This window comes from Euleptes europaea, chromosome 1 (assembly GCF_029931775.1).
Source record: "Euleptes europaea isolate rEulEur1 chromosome 1, rEulEur1.hap1, whole genome shotgun sequence".
In the NCBI taxonomy this organism is placed as follows: Eukaryota; Metazoa; Chordata; class Lepidosauria; order Squamata; family Sphaerodactylidae; genus Euleptes; species Euleptes europaea.
Genome location: NC_079312.1, coordinates 124,287,020 through 124,314,087, shown reverse-complemented (window position 1 = coordinate 124,314,087; position 27,068 = coordinate 124,287,020). Strand labels below are relative to the sequence as shown.

The 27,068-nt window shown below is 41.3% G+C and overlaps 1 protein-coding gene across 4 annotated transcripts in view; it reads right to left on the bottom strand.

Annotated features, from left to right (window-relative positions):
- Positions 1–27,068, bottom strand: part of TNRC6C (trinucleotide repeat containing adaptor 6C) — a 141,389-nt gene that overhangs the window by 87,078 nt on the left and 27,243 nt on the right. For all 4 annotated transcript variants that reach the window (XM_056864829.1, XM_056864831.1, XM_056864832.1 and 1 more), the window contains exons 2-3: positions 24,242–24,338; positions 22,658–22,679 (exon numbers count right to left, since the gene is read on the bottom strand). In XM_056864829.1, the coding sequence (XP_056720807.1) occupies positions 22,658–22,679; positions 24,242–24,304 (85 nt within the window). In that variant the 5' untranslated portion in view covers positions 24,305–24,338. The remainder of the gene's footprint in view (positions 1–22,657; positions 22,680–24,241; positions 24,339–27,068) is intronic.

The window sequence follows — 27,068 nt, the reverse complement described above, 5'->3', positions numbered from 1 at the left end:
ATAAGGGGGTAATCAGCCTACTAACTTAGAATTAATGTTCTTGAAAATTATTTATAGTGGCTAATATTTTTCAACAACCTATAAAGAAGTTCTCAATTTATTCTGATGGTACAAAAAAAAACCCCTACTTTCACACTCATTAAAGGGCAGGGAACCATTTAATTAAAAAAGTGCTCAGGCCAAAAATAAACTTTGCATGATTATAGAATTTGGATGAGAGGCATTCAGCTACAGCACCAAGATAAATTAAATTCTTATGGCTTGGTTTCAAATTGGCCTGCTGTTTTGGATCTCAAGTACTACAGTGATTTACTTAAGGTATTTTAAAGCGACTAGACATCAAAATTGTAACATGCACTAAACTAAAATCCTTTATGCACAATTTTATAGCACCCTTTGCCAGCTAAATAGCTGTGGAGATTTGCTATTGCATTGTGGGAAAATGCCTGCTGCTTTGAGTGACTGCATTTGCTTTGCTAATGCTTTCTCTGCTGTGGCAGATCCAACAATTGCCTTATAAACTGTCAATTGAGACTACCTTTCTTGATCCAAACCATACCTTTTGGGATGATAAACCATACCCCTCTGAACGTACAAACACTTCCTCTCACCCAGCAAACTTTATACGATGAAAGCATCCGTGGCAGCAGCCATGGTCAGTGAAGGCCGGCTAGAAGACTGAAATGTTGTGCACCACACATTTAATCAGCCCCAAGGGCCAATCTGCCAATCTACAAAAAGACCTTGCCAGTTACACAAGAGACTGCCTGTCTACCCTTTCACCTGATGGTAATATATTGCCATGGCTGTTGTCATTTAAGGAGCTGTTTGAGATACAGTAAATGAAATCTCATCTAGTGTCATCCTGATGCTGTTGAGATCAGTCCGCTGTCTTCTGGACTGTTCTTTAACGTACTATTTTAGTTATTAGGTTATTTTGTTTGCTTTTTAAATAGCGAGGGCTGCACTAATTGTAGCACAAAGTGAAAGAAAGCATGGAATTTAAGAGAAATCCACATTGCCTTGGATTTTTAATGACAGATATCTATTTGTAACACACTGCAAGAGCTTCCCACATTCTAACCAAACTGCTTGCTGCTAATAATCGCTGCATAGTTAATGGCATATAACTTCCTAATCCAATTTTAGAGAAACAAATCCAATAATTACTTACATATGCTTTTTAATGATTAAAATCTCAGAGGAATCCCAACTCTACACAAAAGCATTAAGAAACTGTATATGATTTTTATTAATGCAATGAATGGGATCAGTCACCCAGATTTCAATTACTACAAAAGCTTTTAAGCACATTTCTGGGACCAAAGGCAGGAATGCATATAGCAGTGACAGAAACTGCCTAAGCCCCTCAATGCTGATTTGTAGCTAACACTGAACTAACTGAACCAACTAACACTGTACACTGTAGCATGCCATAATTCTCCCCCCAAATTTGCGCGGAACTTGCAATTGTTCATTAGAGAGGGAACAAGAGCTAGAACACAAGGGAGCAGCGTTCTGGCAGAGAAACAGTTAAATCCAGCAATGCATTCTTGGCTGCTGCTGTGACAGGATTTATTTACAGCTTCCATTAAACACAGCAGCTCCATTACAGAGTGCTGTATGTGAGAAGAATTTTTGATTATACAATGCAAGTGCCTCACTGCATTAAACATAGCATGCCAATGTATTTCCTCCCCACCCCCCATCCATAATTGGTTTGGGTCATTGTTTGATGGGTTTATGAATTCATTACAGGAAACAGATGGATCCCATAAATCAGAGCTATTCATCCAGCCAATCAAATGGGCAATTTTTCCTTCTCATCTCTCTCTCTCCCCTCCCCCCAATCAACCTTAATGAAGCCATTTCCTTTGTACCCAAAATTGTGCATGTACACTGTGTAGAGAAAGAGGTTGTTAAAGCAACCTTGAAACAGGAACAGGAAACAGGAAACACCTTTTAAATAAAACCAAGAAGATTATCACGCCCACACAGAGGTACCCCCTATTGAAGCCAGATACAAAGACAAGAACTTACCCAGATCAGTCGAAACACTTGAACTACAGCAGAAGAAGCACAATGTTCTTTTTAAGTAAATTCTGATTTTTACGGTAAGAATACAGTTTTAGAATGGAAACACTTATTTTTCCCCCATTCCACTTTGAAATGGTGAATTTTTATTCAGAAAATTACTTCCTTTGTCTACTAAACTCTCAAGTTTGACAACAGTGACATCTGCTGGTAAAAGTGAAGGTATCACAGAGCTTACATAAGAGGTAATGCTTCAAATGTAAGTAGTACTGCTCTACTATCATCCTTCGGCCACAGAAAGGTCTAACTGCGCAAAATGATACTGAAATAATCTCAATCTGAAAAAATGCAACTATGAGAAACGGGTGTTTTTAAAGGAACAAGATTCGTAAAATATTATCAAAGCTATACAGATTCTGTGTACAATCCTCAAGCCTCTTATTTGGGAATAGTGTTACTAAGAAGCAATACAGTTTCAGTTTGTAGATTAACACCTGGCCATAAACACCCTGCACAGAATCCAGTTCTAGAGATTTCCACATAAGAACATTCAAGAGGTTAGGGGCTACAGTCTACCAAGCAGGATGTTTAATCACCATAATCCCCACAAGATACTAATAACAGGAAAATAAACGGATCTAGATTTCATTGCTCTTGTTTTCCTGGTGCACTACATTCTGTTTGGATGCCTCTAAGCAAAGCATGTAAGATAGGGTAGGGATTGCAACATATTCCCCTGGTCTAATTTCTCATTTGGACTCTTGCCATCAGAAGTGTATATTTTCAGAATCCCTTATGTTTAAATGTGAACTCTTCTGAAAAGGGTTTGATACAATACCCAGCGGACTCCTGTTGGCAAATGGGCTTTTAACTGTTCCAAGCAACATTTTAAAAAATCTTTGAGGTTCGGAGTTAGGGGCACGAGAATCAGGGCTGTAAAGTTGGGGGAAGAGCAGGATATAAGACTAAAAATAAATAAAATTTATAAAAAAAAAAGACTACAGCACAGTCGTGTGGTGCCAGCCACTGGGCAAGGCCCACTTGCATGGTAGGGAACCCTCAATGACTTCAAGGCACCTCAGCATTTCCTGTGTCCCCTGCCCGCACTATTTCCTCTTTCCCTCCTCCCTTCCGTATCCTCTTCCCTTTCTGCCTCATTCTCCTCTTCTCTACCATTTACCAGCCTATCTTTTATCTGCTTCCCATCTTCACCTATATTTATTATTTATTTACTTAATTTTTTGTTTGTTTTTGCCATCAAGTCACAGCTGACTTATGGCAACTCCTAGTGGGGTTTTCAAGGCAAGAGAGGTTCAGAGGTGGTTTGCAGGTTTTGCAGCTGGGTTCCCCCCCCCCCCCCATGAAATGAGAGATCAGGCTAGCCTGGGACTATCCAGGTCAGGGCATTTACTTCATTTATACCTCACCTTTCTCCACAGTGGGGACCAAAGCAGCTTATATCATTCTCCTGTCCTTTTTATCCTCACAACAACCCTGTGAAGTAGATTAGACCGAAAGTATGTGACTGGCACATCATCTAGAGAACCTCCATGGCAGACAGGCGATTTGAACCTGGATCTCCCAGACCCTACTCTGAAGCACTAACAGCTATACCATACTGGCTTTCATAGGGTGGCTGCTTTGAACAGCAGCAAGCAGCTAGGCCTAATAGTGTCATGCAAATCCTTTGGTATCAAGTCACCCAGTGGTTGCTGCCAGGCACAGGGTGCCAACCTCTAGGTGGAGTCTGGAGATCTCCTGGAACTACAAGTGACCTCCAGATGACAGAGAGCCGTTCCTCTGAAGAACATGGATGCTTTGGAAGGTGAACTCTCTGGCATTGGATTCAGCTGGGGCCCCTCCCCAAACCCTCCCCTCCTCAGACTTCCCTCCTCCCTTTATCTGTCCCTCTGTCTTAAGCATTCTGTCCCACCCCTCTCCCCGAGCCTCTACCTTGAAAAACTACCTTGAAAAACTTTCTCCACAGTGGAGTCCAAAGCAGCTTACATCATTCTCCTGTCCTCCTTTTTATCCTCACAACAACCCTGTGAGGTAGGTTAGGCTGAAAGTCTGTGACTGGCACAACATCACCTAGTGAGCTTCCACAGGAAGATCTCGCAAACCCTGCTCTGAAGCTCTAACCGCTACACCACACTGGCTTTCATAGGGTGGCTGCTGTTGAACAGTAGCAAGCAGCCAGGCCTAGTTGAATCATGCAAGTCAGGTGGTATCAAGTCACCAATAGGATACTTCCAGGCCTAGGGTTGCCAAGCTTCAGATGGGACCTGGAGATCCCCCAGAATTACAAATGAACTCCAAACTACAGAGATCTGTCCCAATGGAGAAAATGGCTGCTTTGGAGGGTGGACTCTATGGCATTATACCCTGCTCAGGCCTCTCCCCATCCCAAAACCTGCCCTCTTCAGACTTCACCACAAAATCTCCAGGAATTTCCCAAACTGGAACTGGCAACCCTAGCCAGACCAATGAGTGTTCCCTCAAAGGCCAAAACAGGCCTGGAAAGAGCCCTTCCCCCTTCCCCTGCTTTTTTACTCACAGAAACTGAAACCTGGAATGCTGTGGCTGCCTAGCAACATCCACTGAGGGAATCTATTGCTTAAAGATACAGGCCCTCCTTTTATCATTTTGGGTTTTTTAAAAACCCTATACACACACACATACATATATATTCTGCAAACCTGGCACCATTTTCAAGTTTGTAGAAACATGTGTCTTGCCCATTCACAGCTCCAGTCACTGGATTTAAGTATCCTCAGATTTGGCCAACTATTAGTGTATAGATGATATGATAATTGAAACACTGGAGTTATAAATTCTACTACGATGAATGCTGGTGAAGACTGCTGACCAAAACAGCAATAATGCTTCCTACCAATAAAAAAGTAAACTATAACAAACATTTTGATTTTTCTCTGAATCATCCATTACAATGTTAGCAGGGAACCATATGGAATGCCACTGTAGCTTCATTCATCAGTTTTGATTTAGCTGTAGTGAGGATTTTATCAATCTAGTCCTGAATATTCCAAACCACATCAACATTGGTTTTAACCTTACATGATCTGTGCAAGCATAGCAAATACAAAGCAACACAAAACACACATTGTAGCACACTGAAAATGCACGACTCTTCAAGTTAAAAAACAATCTAATGATAGAGGCAAACCCAAGAGGACCTCTCTCTCTTCCCTGCAAATACTTTTGTCATAGAACAATGTGTCAGCAGTTACACTGGAGAAGAATACTCTAACAACCTATTCAATCTGTGGGTCTTAAATCAAAGGGACAACAATTTAGCCAGCTCTCATCTTAATACCTTTTAATGGCCCTCAAGGTGTAAAACATAATTCATTCTAGAAGCACATCCCAAGACATATGATCATCAAATGAAGTTGGTGGATAACTGCCCTTCTTAAATAGCTGTTATAAAACAGTGAAATTTATTTGTCATCTATTCAGCAGCTCTTGATTCAGACAAATTAATTTCTAATTTTTTGCCAGAGAAGCTGCCTGAAAAATATGTCATCCAGAAAGAATTTAAAACCATCAGTGGGATACCAACATTTTATGAGGAAGCCATGGTAACCTATAGGCTCCACTATAAGTTAGTCACAAATCGCATTTTTCAGAGTGACTGCTTCCTATCACTTCGTACAAATTACACATTTTCACTTGAATCTGCCTTTCTTATCTTCTTCAAGGATACAAATACAAGTACACTAAGAATAGCAGTTAATGAGTTGCTCAATTTTGAGAGCTCTAAACATTTTGCTTTCACGTATAGTTTTTTTTTGATGCTAACAGCCTCTCAAAACTGTGCTTTTAAAAATCCATTATTTCTGCATCTCTTCAGGATCCCTGGAGAGGTTGCTCTCTCCCTATCTAATATTGCATCTTGGTAGAATGTATGAAACCAAGGTTACTATCTGTGAACAGAAGTTATCAATTTCTTCCTTCTTGTTAACTAGTTTAGCTTTCCCGATAGCACATTTCCCTATTGCCTCATCAATATCTGTCTTTATGGAAACTGGTGTCTATCCTTGAGTCAACCTTCAGAATGCCGATGTACAGGAACAGATTCTGCTTCCAAATGAAACACTGAACCATTTAACTATGGACTTCAGGGTTTGTCCAAAAGGGCTTGTGTCAAACTGTAGATCTGCTGAGTTACTTCTTACCTGATGAAACAGAATGCAGCACAACTCTCCAGAGCTCTAAAGATAGAATTTCCTTCTGGTTTTTCTCACTCTGCAAGAATTTGACCTGTGCCTGGGGGCTTACAGAAAGCCAGCAAAAAATCAGGAGAATCAGCACCGGGGGCAGGGAGTGCTTCCAAAAAGATCATCCCACTAGTTACATCCCCTATGGAGTAGCTTACAATCCCATATTGTACACCAATTCAGTAAAATCTCAATAACAAAAACGTAGACTACTATTACAAAATCAGTTGCCAGGTCCAAATCATAAAGAAAAGGGTATAATTTGCTCTATAGCTATTAAAGCTAATTGCTGAACCTCAAAAGAACTAAAAATTAATATTCGGATGACTGCAGGGGATGTGCAGTTCCAATTTTTTTTCCTTCACAAAGAAGTTGCAGCAAACAGTGCAACACATGCTGGGCCTAGCAAACCTCTGAGTTGATGGAAGTGAGAGGAGCAGCGTCCTGCATTCTGGTCTATCTATTTCACCTCCAATTTCTATCTGCTAGTAGCTTCTAATTTATTTATTTATTTAAACATTCCCCCCAAAAGGTCTTCTAGGGTGCTCACAAATATATAATAAAGCAAATGCTTTGTAACATTCATACAAAATTAATTACTGAGTCCTATGGTGCCCCCCCTTTTCTACTGTCAAGTCACAACTAACTTAAGGCAACCCCTGATGGGGTTTTCAAGACAACAGACATTCAGAGGTGGTTTGCCATTGCCTGCCTCCGCGTCACAACCCTGGTATTACTTGGAAGTCTCCCATCCAAATACTTGCCACAGTCGCCAAATACTTGCCTGCTTAGCTTCTGAGATCTGACGACCTAGCCTGGACTATCCAGGTCAGGGCGCCCAATTAGTTACATACCAATAAATGTCCCTGCATGATGATAATGGTGGCCCTTTCAAAAGTTTTCAGTTTCCCTCTCCTTCATAAAGTGGTCAACAATGACTACCTTCCGCCAGCAGTAGGAGGAAGAGGAAGAAGAGTTGGTTTTTATATGTTGACTTTCTCTACCACTTAAGGAAGAATCAAACCGGCTTACAATCGCCTACCCTTCTTCTCCCCACAACAGACACCCTGTGAGGTAGCTGGGGCTGAGAGAGCTCTAAGAGAGCTGTGACTAGCCCAAGGTCACTCAGCTGGTTTCATGTGGAGGAGTGAGGAAACCAACCCGGTTCCCCAAAATAACAGTCCACCACTCATGTGGAGGAGTGGGGAATCAACTCCAGTTCTCCAGATTAGAGTTCACTGCTCCTAACCACTGCTTTTAACCACTACACCACGCTAGCTCTCCAACACTATTAGGGCCTGGCAGAACACTGAATGATAGGTAAGGATAATGGATGAGTAACATCTAAGTGAATTAGTGTGTAAAAATCTAGCAATAGCTACTTGCTACCTAGCTATATTTCCATCTCATCTGTTCAGGAAAGCTGTGTCAGTGCAGAAGGAAGGCTTTTAAAAAAAATATTTCTCTGCAGAATGCTTAATTTTCTTGTTTGTAAGCAGTATACCCTTGCTGTAGAATATAAAGCCTACCTTGGTTTTGGTCTGTTTCTGTCCATTCACCAACTTCCAGTCCTTCGCTGAAGCCTAATATTGGGTAAGACTGCACAACCTGATGAGGATGTGATGATAACAAAACAGCAGGGATCTATAAGGATTTAATACTATACAGTCTTGTAGGATTCTACCCAGGCAAAGAACTAAGGAAGATGATTTCTTCATCCTCAACCTCCAGATCTCCTCTCTGACACCTCATTGTTAGGGAAGAGTAGAATAAAGCATACTTATGCCTGCCAGCTTCTGCAGCTGATTTGCCAACACCCTAAGACCCCATGGTATCAAACAGTACTGAAAGATTAAAAGTAGAATCAATACAGCATGACATCCATTGTCAAACCTTCAGAGATTCCAGAACAAGTGAAATTTCCTATTTAACATACTACGATTCTAAAAACCAAAACTGGACAGATAGGAGAACTTCAGGTTATTAAGGTATGTGTGAAATTGTGATCCCATTATTCTCCCCCAAAATGGAGAGTGAAGTTGGATTCTTCAGCAAGAGCTAGAAACTGCTCTTTCAAGGTTACATGTAGATACAGCCAACATAATCCTGCAAAGATCTTGATTTCTCCCCACTGAAGAAATCAATGCCAACAATGACTCTAATGAGCAACTGTCCCTCAAGACCCTTTACAGCATGGGCAAAGCAACCAGAAATGAAACTCGTCCCAATTAATCAAACGCCCGATGTTCTGACCATGCAAGTTCTAAACAAAATCATGTCTGTTTGCAGTCTTAACACAGAGTTGACTTCTGCCAGCAAAAGGAAGCAGCCCAAACTGTATCCAGAATGGTTCTGCTGTACAGCACGCAAGAAGCCTGAGCACCATAAAGAGAAAAAAATAGGCGACCGAAGACACTACAGTCATGGTATAACTCATTTCTTTTAATCTACATTTGTAATTGTTGGTCTGGGAACAAGCATAATTCCAGCCTTCTACCCTGTCACTTCAGCAGTATCAGCTTCCCTTTATAGCAGCGGGATTTGGGCTACCGTAGTAGGGGCAGAGCATACTTAAGCAGAGCCATGTTCTCTGCTAAACACATGCTGCGTTCAGTGCTGGTCTGCATTCTGCTCTGCTTCACAGTTCAGCCAGACCATCATCGCAGAAGCTTTGTCTAGAAGGTATGCTGCCCAGAATGTTTTGGAATTTACTTTGTTCCATGGTAAGAGGCCAGGGAGCGATGCCTGCAATAGAAGGCATGAGCACAACTGAAATGTATTTGGTACACAAATCACAGCATTTCAATACAGGACAGTGCCCATTCCAGATCCAGCATATGGGGGGGGGGGGGGTGCTGAGAAAAATGTGGCTTCATGTCCAAACAGAGGCCTCTTTCCCAACAGACAGAATCAAGACAGCATATATGAATGAGTCGCTCTCTGTTGAATGGCTGAAATGGACAAGCAACTTGTTATTGTTTCCCTTCAGCCCACTGGATAACAAGAAGTGACTTTCCTCATACAGCTACTAGGAGAATGGGGGAGCCGTTACCTAACCCTCACCTTCCACCATTTTAATGCTGGAACCACTATTACCATAAACAAAGGTTTTCCCGCTCTGACTTTGGCCAGCTGAGTAGCATTCTTTTAACCTACTCCTGCCTGTCAACAGTCTAGTTCAATTGCCCTATAGTGCTGAATGGTGACATTCTGGGGCTAGATTAGCAAGAAAGCACTGTTATTCTCAAACCTGAGTGGTACCATGCAGATGAAACGTATTCTCTCTTTTCGCTTACCCCACCCCTTCATGCTGTACAGAAGCATGGGGGGGGGGGCGCGCAGATCCTAGTGACATACATTTTCTTTTGACACAAAAATACATAGGACAGACAGGACTTGGTGTAATATCTCAGTCTGTGAAAGCTGCTATTATGATTTATCATTGACTATTGTAATTCAACCATGGATTTGCTCCAGGCAACTCTTTAGGATTCTATTTGCTGATGCTTTTGGCTTTGAAATATGCTTTAAAATATTTTTTCTACTAGACAGGGATACCTCTACTCTGATGTTAACAATAATCAGCATTGAGAACTAACACTTTGCTACTTCACTGCCCGTAGTACTTGCATGTTAGAACACGGCCCAAGTCCACAAAGAGTTTTCTTGGCTGATTAATACTGCCTGCGACATTCGAGTACCTCACAGTGAAAACTTGGGATGATGCAGTATCAGGAACACTCTTCATTAATTCAGCTGAAGCCTAAAAGAATTTTATGTCTGCAGGGCCATCATATATTAATGACATATATGGGAAGGAGCATTTAAATTATTCAGGAACACTAGGAATGCAGATCCAGCAGTTTTTAAATTTCTCAACTGCCATAGCAAAAAAAAAACACAAAACCTCTCTCAGGCAACGCACACACCAGCACGCTCGGCTCTCCAATCACGACTGATGAAAACCAGCAACAATTCTTTCAGCCTGTCCCGCACGAACATGAAACCACCTACGCTTCCAAGGAAATGTAGCCACTCTTTTTACCATGACCAGAGAAGCCTTTCAAAAGGTATATTCACCAAGTCTTCCAGGGCAATTTTAGCAATTATAAACATATACACAATCCGCTTCCCCTAAAAACACCAAAGAGACCAGAATCAGGCATAGAGCAAACAGAATCCATATGTCAGTGTTTACAGACTAACAACAACGGTGCCAGTGTGCAGAGCTGGCGTAGTCTATTTGTTGTTTTAGTTGACAGCTCTTGCTTGAGCACCCGTCGCCATAGCAACCCTGTGCACAACTCACAATGCACCCAAACGAATTGAGAGCTAAATTAACTTATTGCATGTCACCAATGAGAAATGACTGTTCAGAGGTAATTTTCTATACTAATATGTAATAGAGTTAACTCTCTAAATTGAATTAAATTAATTAAATGCCACTCCCAGTAAATCAGATCCTATTACATCAATGTTAAAATAAATTAAATGTTTTATTAAAACCACTAATAATATTATGCTATTACTTCATTCATTCAAAATTCTGTACAGTTGATTTTAGGCACATGTATGCTTTTGACCAAGCAGAAAAAGAGCCAACTTTCATCGACCACGTTTGTTACAGCTTTGCTCATGGGAAGTTAAGGCAAGGAAGACGAAAGTTGGCTTCAGTGAAGCCACCCACACTGTAGTATCTTTCTTTAATATTTCATGCAAGCTTAAATTCAGACTGTAGTACTCCTTGTGACACAAGAGCAGTCTTCAAAAGCAAGTTCTATTTAGACATGGGGGCGGGAATCCCTCCTCTCATTTTAAAGCAGCATCCTAATGAAAAGAAGACCACATGAAGTTGCATGAGCTGCCAGGAAACATTTAAGAGGGACTTCAGTGCAAACTGCAAAAAAGAGTTACAGAAAAATTTCAGACTGCTAGAAACAAGGCATTAAAGGGAAATATTTATTGTTGGTAAGTGCAGAATCCCAGTAATGTTTAACCAATGGGTTGTACCCCACTGCTGGTTACAGCAAAGAACAGTGCATTCTGTTGACACAACTACACCTTTCGTAGCTGCCTGCAGTGATACCGGTAGCATACAAGCCAATGCTGGCTGCCAAGTTGCATATCACCACTCCATGAAACACTTTGGAGTCACTATGGGCAGTGTCCTGAAAACCATCTGCTCAAGGCACTGCAGCATCAAAAAGGCAAACAGATGTTACGAATTACTAGGGGGGGAAAACAGACAAAAATATCACATTGTCCCTGTACATCTGCAACCGGAGCATAATGTACAACGAGGGTCATTCCATCTCAAAAAAGACACAAAAAATAAACAAAGAGCAGTAAAAAAAACTAGCAAGAGAACAGCACGATGTCCAGCCAATGAAAAGAAAATGCCTGTTTATCAGAACCATTCTGTATGAACAATGTAGAACAGGAATGGAAGACAAACAGCAGAGGGAGCACACACCATTCTACTAACACGAGTGGTGCTCAAACAGGAGGAATTTTCATTAAAGATTCAAAAGAGTTGACATTTCAGTAAAGGGAAAAAATGTTTACAATCTTTGAAAGACTATTAAAAATCTCAATAAAGAGCTAACTTTGGAACAAAATTTATAAGCACGCCTTTGCAGATAAAACATGACTCTGGGAGAACTGACTCTTAAATTCTGCTTTTCTTCAAGGAATCAAGCACGTTATGGGTTTAAGGGGAATACTTTTAACAGCTTCTATTTTTGAAACTTTTGTAAAGATGAGAACATAAAAAATTGCACCAGTGACCATTCAGTGAAATACTTTGTTACGTTTACAGTAACGAAATAGATGTTTAGAAGTGGCTGTTCTTCTGACATTTTGTGATAACTATAGATTCTGGAGTATAAAGTGTAGCTGATGAAGTATGGGCAAACGTATACATGAATAAATGCACTTGCCTTTAAAAATACATAGACCTTTTTCTGGTTGTCATGTTTATGAATTATCAAGTAAAATGCAACCGTGTGTATGTGTGTGAGGGGCTAGGCAAGTAGGTGATGTGAAAGACCTCTGCCTGAGACCCTGGAGAGCCGCTGCCGGTCTGAGTAGATAATACTGACTTTGATGGACCAAGGGTCTGATTCAGTATAAGGCAGCTTCATGTGTTCATGTACCCTTCACCATTGACAAAATATATTTTTGTTCTCTACTATTGATACCTGTGTACGGTGGGATGATGCCCCAAGTAACAGCATACAACAAAAAACTACGCCTGTTCTTAAGAGTATGAACTCACACACAAATCTGCACTTATACAAGGCATGTGTGGATCTCATTCCCAGATGGGTGTGGGAATCCATGTGCCTGTGATTCTCAGGATAACAAATTATTCTGATGTGGTGAACAAACCATAGTTTACTAGTAATGAGAATAAATTAGGAAGACCTCTGGCTTGTGCTGAAACTGGAGATGTTATGGTTTATAACAAACACAATGTGTTGCAACGCCTGAATATGGTGTTCTAACAACCTGCAGCTTGCTTCTTTCTTCCAAGTCAGTAGCCTAAACCATAGTTAAATGCTGGTTTAGAATCCTGGTTTGAAGGCAAAAAACGAACTGCAATTTATCAAACTGCCAGCTTGACAAACATGCAGGTAATGCTAAAGCACTGTTCTTAGAACGGAATGCAAGGGGAGGAGTATGCAAGGAGCAAATAAACCTCGTTCTCATGTAGATGCTGCCCACTTTTGCATATGTAAGACAAGCACATGGGGGGGGGATTGCAATCACATGATTATGCTTGTACATTAAAATATAGTATACCCTGTGCTCTTCAAATACTGCAACTGACAAGGGTACAGTTATGAGAAGCCGCCCTTTGTGTACAGTAATGACACTGAGTAGATCCCTCATTACAGCACACCTGCCCTCTTGCCAGAATAAAATGAGTTTCCCAAAAGCCATTGTGATTTCTAAAATTTTACCATTTGGACATATCACAGCTGTTGTGGCTTAATAAAATGCATGAGGCAAAGCACATTACAGGAGAAAAAGTCTTTTAATGCACAGTGAAGTATACACTGTGGGCAGATAAATAACCATAAAGCAGCAGGAAGCTTGATCACAACTACCTTAACTATTGTTATGTAGTTGGGCTAAATTTATATTCTAGCCAGCACTCCATGAGATTGAATTTCCTAAATGACCTTTTGGACTGTTACAGAACCAGCAAGCCTTCTCTGCAAATCACTGAAACTTAAATGAAGGCATGTTAGCCCAGTTATTTCCCTTAACTCGTATCTTCAAATAAAACAGAGGAAAGGTAGGAACACATAGAAATATACCCTGTACCAGGTTCATGGTGGATTTGAAAGAAATTAATTCTCAAATCTACAGTTCCTATCTGACCACGAGTTATCTAGATTAAAGCTTTAAATGAAATGGGGACAGGGTTATGATTGTCATGTCCTCATTTAAATTTCAAACATGTCCAAAACTGACAAACAAATCTGGAACGGAGCACAACTATTGTCGAAGGCTTTCACGGTCAGAGTTCATTGGTTCTTGTAGGTTATCTGGGCTGTGTGACCGTGGTCTTGGTATTTTCTTTCCTAGGAAAGAAAATACCAAGACCACGGTCACACAGCCCGGATAACCTACAAGAACCAAGGAGCACAACTAGTTACCTTGTTTATTAACTGTTGTTAGCTGCTCTGAGCCCCGCTTTGCGGTGGGAGGGCAGGATATAAATTGAAACAAACAAACAAACAGGGAAGATGAGCATCCTGTACATTGTTCTGAGTGCTGAGAAGAGAAAAAATCAAAGGGGGAGGCAAAGAGGAGAGGAAGCACTAGCAAATCAGTGCCATACCATGCGATCCTGAAGAGGGGGCGTATGTCCGGCGTGGGTCCTGGGAGGCATTCCCTGAGGAGGAGCTGCCTTTCCTAACCTCTTTCAGGCTGGAAAGGAGCCATTTTGCAGGCATCAAGATATGCCTGCAAAATCATGGTGCTGCCCCGTGGAACTCGGGGAGTTCCACTGGGTTTTTCTCCAAAAATAGTTTTTCCACCGCCTCCACCCACTGCCTATCTGCCCCCCCTTTCAGGAATTGCCTGCCCGAGTTTGGGAAAGTACTATTATTTCGACAGCTTCAAGTTATGTAGCACTTGAAAGAGTAATATAAAGCTCCCCCCCATCAAGAACATAGCATTCTTATCGAAGTCATTAGAAGACATTACCAACTGACACTGAAGGTTTCTCAGGGCAGCACCTTATACTGTATACACTGATACCAAAGGGAAAAAAGGAAAAAGACCTCATTGTAAGTTGCAATGAGGTCTGGCCAAATGAATACAGCAGAAAACATTCAAAATTCTCTGAGAACCACAGGGAAAGCCAACCTGCAGTAGAAAAGGACTTCTCAGGACTTGGACAAATCCAGAATTGTGTTTGCCTATCTCCTTAACATATCATTTATAAGTTAAATCAATTTCCATGAGAAAATATTCAGGGTAATGAAAGACCACCTTCTGTAAATGCAGATAGCTGTGAAAACAAAATCAAACCAGGTTGCTTACTTGTAAGTAACCATATGTGCAAACACATGCCTTAAACTGATGCTGAGAAGTCATTCCCTTGAAATGGAAATGTGTTCTCCCTTTGCACATGCTTTCATGAGTGGAGCAAGTGCTATCCCACTCAGTTGCTGCATGACCACTATGAAAGTATTCTACACGATACACACATCTGCAGTGAGGCATGAAGGCAAGTCATGTGACTTCATAGATCAGTGAGTAAGAACTCAAGGAAAAAAGAGTTACAAATAAGCAACTGATCTTTTTTATTTATGGTCTCTGTGCAAGCACACGAGAGACTGTCAAAGAAGAAAGCCAATGTCACAAGGCAATGATGACTGGCCCTATCAGAAGTTGCACAAGACCACACTAATGCTCAAGACATATTGCTTACAGATATTGATGGACAGGCCAGGTTGCTTGCTCTGCAAAGACCACCTGAAAACTGCACACAACATGGAAAGTCCTCTAACAACACATGGAGTAAATGGCCCTCCCTCACAGAATAAGGTGGTGGTAGGGAACCAACGCTCTGACCTGGATTGCCCAGGCTAGCCTGATCTCGTCAGATCTCAGACACTAAGCAGGGTCAGCCCTGGTTACTATTTGGATGGGAGACCACCAAGGAATACCACAGTTGCTGGGCAGAGGAAGGCACTGGCAAACCACCTCTGTTAGTCTCTTGCCATGAAAACCCCAAAAAGGAGTCACCATAAGTCGGTTGCGACTTGACGGCACTTTACAAAAGTCGGCTGCGACTTGACGGCACTTTACAAGCCTTGACCTGGATGGCCCAGGCTAGCCTGATCTTGTCAGATCTCAGAAGCGAAGCAGGGTCAGCCCTGGTTAGTATTTGGATGCGAGACCACCAAGGAAGGCCAGGGTTGCTGTGCACTGGCAAACCACCTCTGTTAGTCTCTTGCCATGAAAACCCCAAAAGGGGTCGCCATAACTCGGCTGCGACTTGAAGGCACTTTACACACACAGGGAACCAGCAGGAAAATCACTGGGGAGAGGACTGTTAATTGGGAGGGAGCTCTATAGCAAAGAAACATCTTTGTAGAACCATCCTTATACCTAGGGGCTTCACACATTTGGAAGATATTGGAGAGCCTACTCAGCATGAATCTTAGTGTCTAAAAAGAAAATTAGAAGGAATATCTCCTAGTTTGTTAAAGTGGAGGCAATCTTGGGAAACCAGAAACCACGATGTAGAACCACTGTGCCCTAGTGTATATGGGGATGCAGTGAACCCAGAGCACATACACGTTACTGGCCCTCCTAGTGGAAACAACAGCTACCTGAAGAGGAGGAAGAGGAGGAGGACGACGAGAAGAAGAGTTGGTTTTTATATGCCGACTTTCTCTACCACTTAAGGAAGAATCAGACCGGCTTACAATCGCCTCTCCTTGCCCTCCCCACAACAGACACCCTGTGAGGTAGGCGGGGCTGTGAGAGCTCTAAGAGAGCTGTGACTAGTCCAAAGTCACCCAGCTGGCTTCATGTGGAGGAGTGGGGAAACAAATCCAGTTCACCAGATTAGCATCCGCCACTCATGTGGAGGAGCAGGGAATCAAACCCGGTTCTCCACATCAGAGTCCACTGCTCCAAACCACCGCTCTTAACCACTACAGAAGACTATCTCAGCTAGCCATGGATTCAAATATTTTCATACTGACTGAGCAAGGATTAAGGACAAACTTCAAGAAGCTGTCAGAGTTGCTACCAGGTTGGGGGGTGGGGATTGGCCACTGTGTGAACAGACAGCTGGACTTGATGGGCCTTAGTCTGATCCAGCATGGCTTTTCTTATGTTCTTATGGGAGGGTACTCTATGAAGGCACACTACATGTTTCTCTGGCTTGGACTGTATATTTCAGTCACCTCTTGCCCTCTAGGCAAATTCATCTTACTTTATTGTGCTATGCAGGCAGGTAGTGGCAACAGTGAAGGAAAGGGGCAGAGACCAACAAGCGGGGGGGGGGGGGGTCTCCCAGCTTCCCTCTCCTTCCCCAGGACACCATTTTGGACACCATTTTGGCAATTTCCAAGTAGTCCTTGGGGTGTCTAATATTTAATAACTCCTAAGACACTGCTAAAAAACCACCTGAAACCACATCTGCTGGTATGGGCAGAGACAGGAAAGGAAAGTGGTGTGAAACCCCTATCTATTAAGCCAGCCAGCTTCCTCCACCACTGCCTGCTACCGCAACAGCAAACTGGGTTAGGAAGGAAAGGAGCTTCTGGAACCATCACGGTGGTCCTGATGAGTACAGTGGAACTCCCAGCTCCTATCCAAGTGCTTGGGATTGTGCTCATAATTTTATTTATTTTTACCAATTTCCAAATTAAATATTCAAGTCCAATTCCAAGGCAAGCCTGGAGGATGGACCTTGTTGACTTCCCGTGAAGTCTGCATGAGTGAATTTAAAACTCAGGTTTTTGAAAAGTATTTCTGATCTCATATCTCAGAAAAAAACCATAGACTAAAAAATAAAGCTTTTCTGGCACTGCAATGCTAAAACAGAGATCCCATACTAAACACTTAACTTTACTAACTTTAGGGTCACCCCAAACAAGAACATGTGATGTAATAGATGGCCTCTGTGCATTACTAAAGCACCCTTACTCAAAAGGTAACCATGGCAGTCTAGCGAACTCCATATAAAAGCAATTTCCTCTAAAGGCAGCTATAGGCTCATATTACAGTTTATCCAATTATAAGACCTAATTAGAGTTCACTTCACACCTTTCTCTATGATACCCTCAGGGCAAGGAAAAGGTAAATACAGACAGACCACACTCAGAGGACAATCTGCAATTAAGGATATTCTGATGCTAGTGAATGTAAGAAAACAAAACATTAAAATAATGTGCTGCAAATCTGAATCACTGAATCACCACACCACCAACCTTGGTTAGGGTTTCTAGGGGCAATGCTTGGTCACCAATGGAAACCAGGCAAAGAGCATTGTTCCATACCACTGTGGAGAACCTGATGAACTGCCAAAATACTAGGGCAAAAGTATGTACAAAGCTCACTGAGAAGCAAAATGATCTCAGACAAAATGTGCCTCAATGCTGTTGAGAACAAGAAGTGAGCAGTATTTATTTATTTAGAAAATTTCTATGCCAGCTGTCCAGAGAAACTGCTCTAGAGAATAGGCCCCACAGATGAGGTCTATGCAAAAGCTGGAAAAATGAGAGGACAGAAGCAACTGTTTCTAGACTTAACCTTTACAGCCCATTCTTGAGCTGTCGGCAGTTGGGGACGGTGGGGAGGTTTCCTGGCTGCTGAAAGCTCAAAAAAAGCCTTTTAAAGGCTTTTTGTTTTTTAAATGGGGCTTTTCGCCTTGTTGAAAACAGCAAGGCTGTGCCTGCTAAAAAGCAGGCGCAGCAACACTGTTCGTCCTGGTGGCGTACTCGAGGCAAAAGGAGACAGGAGGCTGCCTACAGGCAGCCCCACCCCCTGGAATGCCCCCGGAATGCCAGAGTGGGCTTTTATGCCAGTGGGATGCCGGCAGAAGGCCCAGCTGGCATCCCTGGGTTGCGCTGCCGCAGCAGCACCAGGAAACCAGCATCTGGGCTTTCCCACCGGCATCCAAGCTGCTCTGCACGGCGTAAGTGGGACGACCACCGGCGGCCGTCCCACTTACACCAGCGCAGCCCCTTTTTTGCCTCCTGAGCTCTTTTGGCCAAAGAGCTCAGGAATGCACTGTTAGTGTGAGTTCTTAAACACTGCTCTATAAAAGTAGAGAACCCATACATATGCCCACATTTCATTATGGATTCCATGCAGGCATATGACAACATGCATAAGATGTATACCTGGTCAACAGGCAGACAGAACAAGTTTGAATAACTAATCTCACAAACTGGAGAAAAAGTTGTACAGCCATACTGGTCCATGCAAAATCCAAAACCAAGAACAAAATTCATTTAATACTTTCACAAACTGACAAACTCCAAACTGAAGAATGCAGCAACTGACAAAGGAATCCTTTAAAAATCAGAGTAGCTTACAGGTGACTTATATAGTTCCAGAAATCATGAAACTGTGGGCTTAATGTTCATAAACAACAGCAAGATCAGGTGGAATATCCACTTGTAAGGTAGTGGAATGCCACTTGGCACTGGTGTCAATCTCTCTTTATGGCCTACAACTTTTGTCCTCCTCCCCATCTTGCTGTTGTTTGCAGCTCTGAGTATATATAACTTCTGCCGAATGGATGAACAATTCATTGATCTGATGAAGTGAGTTCTGATTCATGAAAGTTCATGCTGGAATAAGATTTGTCTTTAAGGTACCGCTGGATTCCTGTTTTATTTTCCTCCTACCCAGTTACTCTCCCTAATGGCCCAATGGACATTATAGAGTCAATAAACAAAAGTTTAAATTGTGCGTATTAAATTCTGAAAAGACAGCAAACTGAAAAACAAACAGGTGGTTTGTGGCACCTTAAAGATTAACAAATTTATTCCTGCAGAATAATTTACAGAATAGAGCCCACTTGGCCAGATATATACAACAAGCCAACATGATAAGCCCACTGAAATGTTATATCTTTTGGTTTTTTGTTTTACTGATTATTTGATTTATATTGTTAGCCACCTTGAAGTCTGATTTTGTTCAGTGAAAAGGTGTAATATAAACCATCTTAAATGAGTAAAATGAATGTAAAAATTCATTTGTAGAGTGTCTTTACTGGATTTGAGATCCCTTGCTTGCACAAATGATAGGGTTCAAATGAAGACCACTCTTGAATCCAGCATTGCACAGTTTACATTCTAAATGTTCAGTTCCTTCCTAACAGAGAAATCTTGTGCCTAGTTTAACCTTGCATCACAGCTCTGCAACAAAGTTGAGGAAGCATTGCATTATGTCTAGTCTGTACTTCAGTGTCATTCAAAGTATAATGGGATGGCTTTCTTAGAATCCTTACAGATAGTATCCACGAATAGTACACCCCATTAAGTTACCAAATTACTAATATAAAATTTAAGTAGAAACATATGGTCGTTCGCTTCTTTCTCTTTTCTGTTGTCATATTACTACGGGATCACGGAATTGAATACTAAGCCCTGTTAACACTGAAATATCAAGGAATTCAATACAGAGAACTACCCACAAGTAGTGATACAGATACTTGCTCCCCAGAACAAATTACAAGTAGTAAAATGAGTTGAGTGTGATCAAAATTGTAAAACTTCGTAACATTATTTATACAAATCCCAGGAAGAAGATACCATCAACAACTGATCCTTAACAGTCAGGGGGGGGGGGATTCAATTCTTTATCACCCGCCCACACACCAAATTACCCAAAAATAAACTAATGATTTTCAGGATTCTGGAAAAGATTTCCATAAAAGCTACATATCTTTCATTGCTTCGTTAACATATTTCTTTTAAGACCAAAGTGGTCAAGGGCACTGACACAGAGTAAAACTGTAGACAGCAGCCTGACATTCTCCCAGATGCACAATTAGGCTAAAGGAAAAACAAGCAAAAGGTTTGAGGAGAGTGAATGTGAAAATACAAGAGATAAAAAAATATTTCAACTGCTTTTTAATCTGATTCTAAACAGTTCATCTTGCATGAATGGTTTCCAAGAGAGAAGCTCCTATTTTGGCACCATGCTAAAAAGAACAATGCCCCGCTCAGGACCTGTACCAAATTTATTATTAATAATGTGACAATATTTTACAGGTTTATTATATCCAACTAAAAAATGAATAGAAAAACGAAAGAAATCTTGCAAATAAGAAAAAATGTTTACTAGTTTAATCTAGATGCCAACACAAGCCCTGGATGAGAAGGATCTTGAGCAGGGCCTCTCCCCCAGAGAGAAATCACCAGGTGGGTTCACATGAAGATAGGCATTTTGGTACATTGTACTTAGGCAAGATAATGGGGCAGAAATACATGCAGGTGGTGTAGACATTAACATTTACCACTTATTTTGTCAGCAACATGTGCAAAGCACTAGATCTCTCAAGCATCTTGTTTTCTCTCTCTTTCTTTCTACATGAGTGTGTATAGTTAATAGTAAACAATGAAGTCTCCTAAGATTCCCTGCTGGGACTGTGTGGCTTAATTTGTTTATAAATTATCTGGAGTTAAGCACAGTGATGAAGCCATGTTTGCAGATGATTATTAAAGCAGTGAAATCCCAAAATGATTGAAAAGTTTCCAAAGAGCTTGTCTGAGTGTGTTACTGGCCAACAAAATGGCTTATGAGTTTCACTGTATAAAAGCATGCAGTAAAGTATGCTGGGGTCGAGGTCACAGTCACAAACTTTCTGAAAGCATCAGCGTAACACACTATACAAAAGTAAATGTAGTGTTTGAGATTATTAGGTAACAAACTGAAAACAGAAACAATAAATAGCATAAAGTTATATAATATGCATTTACTAAAGGCCCACAGAGTACTTCTACATTGTTCTAGTAATCTCAGCCCACAACCCCAGGTATCATCCCAGAGTTTGAAAGAACTGTGGGGAGGGAGATCTGCAATCCTCATACCCATGGATCACTAACTCCTCTGTTCATGCAGGTCACTTCTGTCAGTAGAGCATAACGTTTCTGCCTCATCCACCCCCCATCTCCCCAAAATGTAACTAATGGGGGACGTGGACCCTCAGGAACAGCATAAGAGGCAAACCAGGGGTCTGCAGCAAGAACAGGGGATTGGGAGGAATTACCCAACCCTTCTCTCAGTGGTGGTTTCAAAAAGTCTGGTGTCTGGTTAAGCTCTCTCGTTTAACAGAATTGGCCTGTTTAAGAGATGGTAGGCAGAAAACACCTTGCTTTTAAAAAAGTTGGCAACCTTCTTTTGTTTTCTGGTAATAAATTAGTGTCATAGCTATTGGTTTTTTTAACTGCTCTTCTTGGATGTAACTATTTTTATACTCTTGTTGAAAGTGTGTTGTATGATTTATTTAAAACAAAATACAAATCAAATTGAAAGGGAAGCTTTAAGAGGGGAGTGGACATGTTCATGCAGGAGAGGGGTATTCATGGCTACTAGTAAAAATGGAAACTAGTCATGATGCATACCTATTCTCTCCAGGATGGGCATGCCTATTATATTAGGTATGTTGGAACACAGGCAGGACTTCCTGGAGACACTTGTGGGCTTCCTGGAGGCACCTGGTTGGCTACTGTGTGAATAGACTGCTGGACCTGATGGACCTTGGTTTGATCCAGCATGGCCCTTCTTATGTTCTTTAGTCTGGATTCAATCCCATGGTTTTGTGATTGGGCATACCAACTCACATTTCCACATTCCTTTCCCCTCCCTTCCATGGCTTCGCATAACCATAGTCTGTCATGCCTTTGAACCTGGCAAACTGCGGTTAGTATTAGTCATAGTTTCCCTCCAAATGAGGGACTGAACCCCACTTCAAAGCCAGGGGTTCAATTCCTTGTTTGAAAGCAAAGTATAATTAGCAATAACTAAAGTTTACCTGATTTGGATGTCACAAAAGCATCAATTATCTCAAACCATGGAAGGGTGATGGGATGGAGGAGGAGCACACCGTCCTGCTCTGTGTCACCTAAGCTAAGTGTAAATCCTTCAGCTCAGTCAAAACAATCTCACAACAGCCTGGGGAGCAAGGGGACACAGAAACCTTAGGTGGTGCAAGAAAATCAACTCTGTGCCATCTAAAGAGGCTTATTTACTACAACATAAAACTGTGAACCTACACACACCATGGAACATTTTCCCATCTAATGATAAGTCTGCAGTCCACATTAAAAATTCAATTTCAAATTGATGCAAACAATTACCATTTTACAAGGAATCAAATATTACATTACCTTTGGTTTTTTGTTCAGCAGCCTAAAAGATAAAAAAACAAAAAGTGGTCAGTAGCAGGGTTTTTTAAAGAAGCCTACAGCCCTGACAATGAACCATATCTTGCCTATAAATGATGATGGTGCTGGTCCTGCAAAATGTGCTGGATTCTGCAGGCAGTCACAGGAAGGTACTGATGGTCACGGACCACCTCTCATTTATCCCAAGAGTAGGTTCCCCTCCCCCAACACATATAACGGTAGAATAATGGAAATACCAGACTACTCAGAAAAAAATCTGAACAGGACATTTGATCAGGGCACAGTTCATGAGTGAGTCTCTTCACTATTGGCAATGGAAGATGTTTAAACGTGTACATCCTGGTCAACGTGTACATCCTCTTTTATCCTGGTCAACACATTTTACTAATTCATGAATGGAGGTACCAGCTATTAGGAACTGTTTTTCTATTTAATTATACTGAGAAGGCAAAGTGTTGTTTGGGTTTGCCAGTACAGATGTTTAGGGGGCTCCTGAAACTTTAGGGTTACACAGAAAGAAGAATTCTTCCAGGTGCTGCTTCTCCTATCACACCAGCACTTGGGCAAATCTGGACAAAGCAGCAGGAGACAAAATTCTCCCATCTGTGCAACCTTTTGAAATTCAGAAACCATTTCTAAATCTAGACTAACAACCCTAACGAAAATAGCAAGAAAACATTCATTTTTTGTAACTGGACAGAGCTGTCCACTCTGAATCAGTAAGTGTTTCTAGAGTTAGATTATAGTTAGATGCACTGACATGTCAAACAAATGTGGTATAAGAAGGTTCACAATTAGAGATTCCTGAACTTTCACATGAAAAGCAGAGCAGATACAAACCTGTCTTTGAAAACGAAAAGAACAGAAAATTATATAAGCCTATACAAACACACTTGAGTTGCTGTAATAATTAACTATGAGCTTAATGGAAAGGGAGGATACACATTTTACAATAAAATTCATAGCAACTTTTTTTCGCTGCCTGAATAGCCCAGTTTGCCCCCAATCTTTTCAGGGCCTGGGAGCTGAGCAGGGTTGGCCATGGAAGACTGGGGTTGCTATGTGGAAGAAGTCAACGGCAAACCACCTCTGCATATCTCATGCCTGGAATGACTTGTGGAAGGGGTTGCCATGAGTCGGCTGCGACTCGATGGCATGTTCTTCTTCTTCCTTGGCTGAAAAGGAAGCTTGGCTAGTACATTTAAATTACCAGCTGAGCACAGAATTTAAGAAATGTTCCCAGCATCATGTGCTTCTAGGCCTTTCTTGTACTGCCCAACTATTACCCTAGTTACGCTAGGCTATAATTTTGGGCCCCAACCCGCAAATGAGTCTATCGGGGGGGAAACCTTTCTCAGACCCATTGATTTGCTGATCACACTGTTAGTGATTAATCATGGCAAGAAAAGGCTAACAGAACCAAACTTGTGCATACTGTTTGATACCTTTTCCAAACATTGCTTAATCTATGGGATTATTTACAACACCAAATCAAAATAGTTCCTAAAATTCACAATAATAGTTACCCAAAATATTAACCCTGCAACAAGAATAATCTAGACAAACCTTTTTCTGAGCACCTTCCTTCTTTTTCTTTTCTTCCTGCTTTTTCTTTTTCTTTTCTTCCATCAAATGTTCCTCTTCTTGTGTTTGTTCTTTCTCCCTGTTTAAAAATTAAGATTAAAAATTGTTTCAGAGAGCTCCGTATTTCAAAATACCTTAAATAACAGTGAGCATTAAAATATGCAAATTAGTATGAATATAATCAACAGGATCAGACAGAAATACTATTTTAGTTTTATTTAGTATCCCTGTAAAATGCACTCCAAACATTCAAAATAATTTGAAAGGTGCATTTTGCATGTAATTTAGATCTTTTGTTTGCTCCACACATGCTATAATTAAACAAACAGGTCTCTTGTGACTAACAAAATTGTATTACAGCACAAGCTTCCATGGACTGGAGCCCACATCAGACAACATGAATGAATCCTCACTAGGCTGTCATATTATGTAGGGAGTATGAAAAAACAAACAAACAGCAAGGTCAAGGGGGGCAGGAAATGCAGGGAGAACAGGGTGAAATGTAATTATGTACATTTCCCATAAAACACAGTGACCATTCACTAGCTATGCTAAACTAGTTAACAGCTGTAATCCCAGGGAATCCCAGGTTCTGCTAAGGTACATAAAACCTATAGTGTGTAAGAAATCCCAAGTTCCAGTTCAAGCTGGGGAGGGGGTTATTAATGAAATCCAATTCACAGTTTTATGCCAGTGTCTCCCTCTAATGTTCTTTTGTTGAATAGTGACTTCCAGGTCTGCAACAGAGGGTGGTATCCTACCTTAGAGTTTAGCCTAAGGGGACTTCCTCTAACTTAACTGGCTCATCTGTCAGAGGAAAGATTCGAACTTTGTTTTGCAGAGTAGGATACAGGCCCAACTGGCTCAGGAAATGCTGTACCTGCAGCTTCTTAATGGAACACTTGGGGAAATTATAAAAGAATGGCCAAATATGACCTTATTTGAAATTGAAACACAATCCTTATTTGAAATGTAATGCAACCCCAATTTTCTCTACCTGTAAGGAGTCTCAAGCCAACTTACAATTGCCTGCCCTTCCTCTCCCCATAACAGACACTTTGTGAAGTAAGTGGAGCTGAGAGTTCGGAGAGAACTGTGACTGGCCCAAGGTCACCAAGTAGGCTTCAGGTGGAGGAGCGGGGAATCAAAACTTATTCTCCAGATTATAGTCCACCGCTCTTAACCACTATACCATGCTGGTTCTCAAACACCACTTAACTGCAAAACCACTAACATTTCATTAAAATTAGGTTGAATGTGTGCCTCCCCCCTCCCAATATATTTACAAAAGGAAGTTTCAAGAGAGTAATTGGCATCAGGTAAGAAAAAGGCTAAACTACAATCATATTATATTTGCAGACAGCCCACTGTCTATAACAATTTATGTCTGGATTTAATTTAAATCTCAAAATTTTAGTTCAAGTGGCCTATGGATCAAGCTAAATGTGTTAAATATCCTAAACAGTCATATATTTTTCTCAAGTATTTGTTCATGCTATTTTTAAACAGGCTCAGTTACAGCTCACTTCCCAACTCTTTTCCAGCTGTTAACAATAGCAACTTCTCTCAGGGGTACTGTGCTACCATTTGTAAACTGGCAAATCTGAGAAAACAGGCAGGAAGTCTGTCACTTTTCTGCCATATTTCCACCCAGTGTCAGATATCTAGGGTATGAAATCCTAACCTGTTGTGATAGCTGGCGAAACTTCTGACCCTACACCACAGCTCTGTGCAAGCAAGATCAATGAACCGTGAATTACGGTGTCACACAGCCAGCAGCTATAACAACTCTGCTAGCAATAGGCCTTTCTTAAAGTGGAAATTTGTTCAAGACTCAATTATCTGACTATTTTTAACTGTAACCTCAGCATGATGCCTTTAAAAGGGGAGCATTTGGACAGTGTACAGAGAACACTGAACAGCTCAGATCTCATTCAGAATTTTGGAAAGATACATATTAGCTAATCATCTTTTTCTTTCTTTTTTTCCCCCGTCAGGTCACAGCTGACTTATGGTGACTCCATAGGTTTTCAAGGCAAAAGATGTTCAGGGGTGGTTTGTCATTGCCTGCCTCCAAGTCACTGGTATTCCTTGGTGGTCTCACATGCAAATACTAGCCAAGACTGACCCTGCTTAGCTTCCAAGATTTGACGAGACTGGGCTAGCCTGGCCTATCTAGGTTAGGGCATTATCATAGCCAAATTAATAGTCAAATCAAACAGGCCAAATCAAATCATAGCCAAATTCAAAACATCCCATTAGAAAAAAATCTAGACTATATGGCAGGAGCTGCTGGCTGGTTTCTGAACCCTGTCTTGAGAACCCAGGGAGCATCCTCCTTACATTTACAAGGTGACTGAGGGAAGTCCCTTACATGGTAAATGTAGTTTTCTTTTCTACTTTTAACACAGCAGCTAAGGGTTCCGGAACTTCAATTTCCAAAGTTCCCTGTGAACCTACCACTCTGTCTTTTGTTTTGTGGCAGTATTTTAACTCATAAAGTTTCTGTGTCAACCATGTATTTTAGCCCTATCATGATCTAAAGCCATAAGACCAAGCCAAGGTTAATAAAAGCAGGTATTTCACTCTCTGAATACATAGAGGAGGAAATGCGTATCAGTGATAGGGAGGGGATTATTACAATGGAAGATAATGCTGCCGCAGCACAGTATGGGACTGGCCAATGAGAGCAGCATTATAGGAAAAGGAAAGCAAAAGTCATTGTTGGTGTGAGGGAAGGTGGACCTACAAGACTATGCAGCAAAGGTTTGAAATGGTTAAAATGTATTTGGATTTACATAATTTTTTT